Source organism: Tuber melanosporum (assembly GCF_000151645.1).
Source record: "Tuber melanosporum whole genome shotgun sequence assembly, scaffold_2, strain Mel28".
NCBI lineage: Eukaryota > Fungi > Ascomycota > Pezizomycetes > Pezizales > Tuberaceae > Tuber > Tuber melanosporum.
This window is the reverse complement of record NW_003298863.1, coordinates 837,749-840,165: the sequence shown is the minus strand read 5'-3', so window position 1 is coordinate 840,165 and position 2,417 is coordinate 837,749. Positions and strand designations below refer to the sequence as shown.

The 2,417-nt window shown below is 51.7% G+C and overlaps 1 protein-coding gene across 1 annotated transcript; it reads right to left on the bottom strand.

The window, feature by feature from the left end:
* Window positions 1-386: 386 nt before the first annotated feature.
* GSTUM_00005557001 (uncharacterized protein) lies at window positions 387-1,460 on the bottom strand (the record flags this gene model as incomplete). The annotated part of the gene is made up of 1 exon (XM_002837688.1): window positions 387-1,460. One exon carries the CDS (start codon window positions 1,458-1,460, stop codon window positions 387-389), a length of 1,074 nt encoding a protein of 357 aa, XP_002837734.1.
* Between the last annotated feature and the right edge of the window lie 957 nt (window positions 1,461-2,417).

Here is a 2,417-nt window from a genome sequence, read left to right as displayed (position 1 = left end):
TCATTCCCCTTCCGTCTCGCGATCACCATACTTCCTTCACCTCGCGTTCCTATACTTCCTACTGCTCGCGTTCTTTTTACCCACCACCCCCCCTTGGCGGACCTCTATGCGCCCTCATTGCCACATTGGAACATGTCGGCGGCAACGATCTCCCATGGTAAGGGCAGCGGCCACTTTCCCAGGACCTCCGAAAGTGGAACTACAGACCGATAAGCAGCATATCTATGGGGTGTGATTTCCTTTGGCGTTCTTCTTGGGTTCTTTTAGTTTCTTTTCCTGTTTAATCTAGATATCTCAATGTATTCACTCTGCTTTGGAGAATTGGTTAGTGTATTGAGCAAATTCTGGAAAATCCAAGAATATGTATGATACATATACTTTATTGGTCAGTAGATAACTGTCTCACCCTCACCGTTCTCCTCCCACTCCAAAACCCTCGGCGCGTTCTCCCCCCTCTCCCCCCTCCTCATCTGTACCCAATCCCCCAACCTCTTCCACAAAGCCCTCTTAAACTCTGGCCCATAAGACGCCACCAACCCACTGGTACTCGGCACCACAAAGACCCTACAGCCCCTCCACCTCCCCTCCCCCACCTCCACCCCAAACCTAACCCCTTCCTGCCAGCCCCAGTCAAACTCCCCCTTCCTAATCCCCCTCCCATTCCGCACCTTAAAAACCGCCTCCCAGGCCACCTTCCCGACAAAACACACCGCCTCAGGCTTGTACCTCCGCACCTTCTCCTCCAGCACCGCAACACCAGCCAGCATCTCCTCTTTGGAAAGCTCCGCAACACCCTTAGTAGGCCGGTTGACGAGATTGGCCAGGCCAAGGGAGTACAAATCTGGCAATCTTCCATCCATTTGTGGGGGGAGGCGGCGGTCCGGGGTGCAGCCTGAGGAGTGCATCAGCGGCCAGAAGAGATTCGTGGGGTTCGCGAATGAGTGGCCGATGCGCGCGGTCGTTAAGCCCGGGTTGATGCCGGTGAAGGCGCAGATCAGGTTTTCTTCGAGGGTGTCGGGTAGCAGGGGCAGGTGAGCGTATGCGCTTGGGGGTACATAGCCAGTGTTCGTTCTGCGTTTCTTCTTGGGCCTTGTCGGTGGTGGGGATGGCCCGGCGGGGAGTCTCGATTCCATTCTCACGGGGGAGGGCTTCTTCGGGCGGGGGTTTCGAGACGTGGGGGGTGGATTCCCAGGGAGTGTTGGCCGAGAGGCGATTGCAAGGGCACCTATCGGAGCCCTACTATAACTCGAACTCGCAAAAGCGAATCCCGATAAAAGGCCGCCAAAGGATGGATAGAGCTCTTCTTCCTCATCTAAGTCCTCATCCTCCACTTCTTCCTCTTCGCTTTCCTCAACAACCTCCTCATCTTTAACCTTGTCCGCATATTTCCGCTTACTCATTTCCGCCTGCCCATTCCTGCCTTCGCCTTGACCAATGCTTGAAGTGCTCAAGTTAGACATTTATGCGGGGACAGGGCAAGTTGAGGTGGCCGGTGGCCTCGAGGTGAATGATAGCGTATGAGGGCTTGGGATTGCTCGTCGACAGCCGTGTCCGGTTATCTGCGCTACTTCGATACGATACCGGTACTAGTATACCGGTATAATCTTTGGCAATCAAGTATGGTAAATTCACTCGAGTAATATAGTATTACTTAATGTAGGTACTGTACCAGCGTGGTAGGTTCCCTCGTCACTTCCCCATTGGATAGACCCGGGTGTCGAATCGCAATTGTGACCCCCTGGTATTCGAGTAGGGTGATTAATAGGGTGACGGAAAATCGACAAGTCGAATATGTCATGTGACTAGAAGGTCACGGGGGAAGCAAAAGAAATGGAGCTAAACTCAATTTAGATGGGAGGTATGCGTTGTCGACTCTGGAGTTGTCTGCGAGTGGTTGTCATCTTCAGGTAAATTTTCTCGTGTGTTAAGGTGAGAAAAGAAGTCACGCCTATTGCAACAAACTGTGCGCCAAGACATTAACCTAAATAGGAAACTCTGTAGGGTCAAATGCCCTATCGGGTAGTCTACAACGACCAAGCCCTGATAGCAAGAGCCTGGTCACCGCTTGGAAGGAGGTCAAATTTAATTCAAGCCAAATGAGGCTTTTTTTTTTGGATACGACGGTTCGGTTCCTTTTTGGGACTGTCTACTGTGAAAAATGATTGATGGTCAAACCAATAACGGTCACTTTGTATGAGGCAACTGAACGCAACCCTTACATCCAAACAGAGCCTTAGCATACTCACTCGTCTTTGCCAAGAATACCTTCGCCGGCCGATATTTTGCTGGAGTCCTCACCAAATATTCGCCTCACGGAGGTATTCTTGGCAAAGACGAGTGAGTATAGTAAGTTAGGAAGACTCGGGGAGCTGCACATTGGCGAGTGTCATTGCCGGATCATTGCGGGATTCATGGTT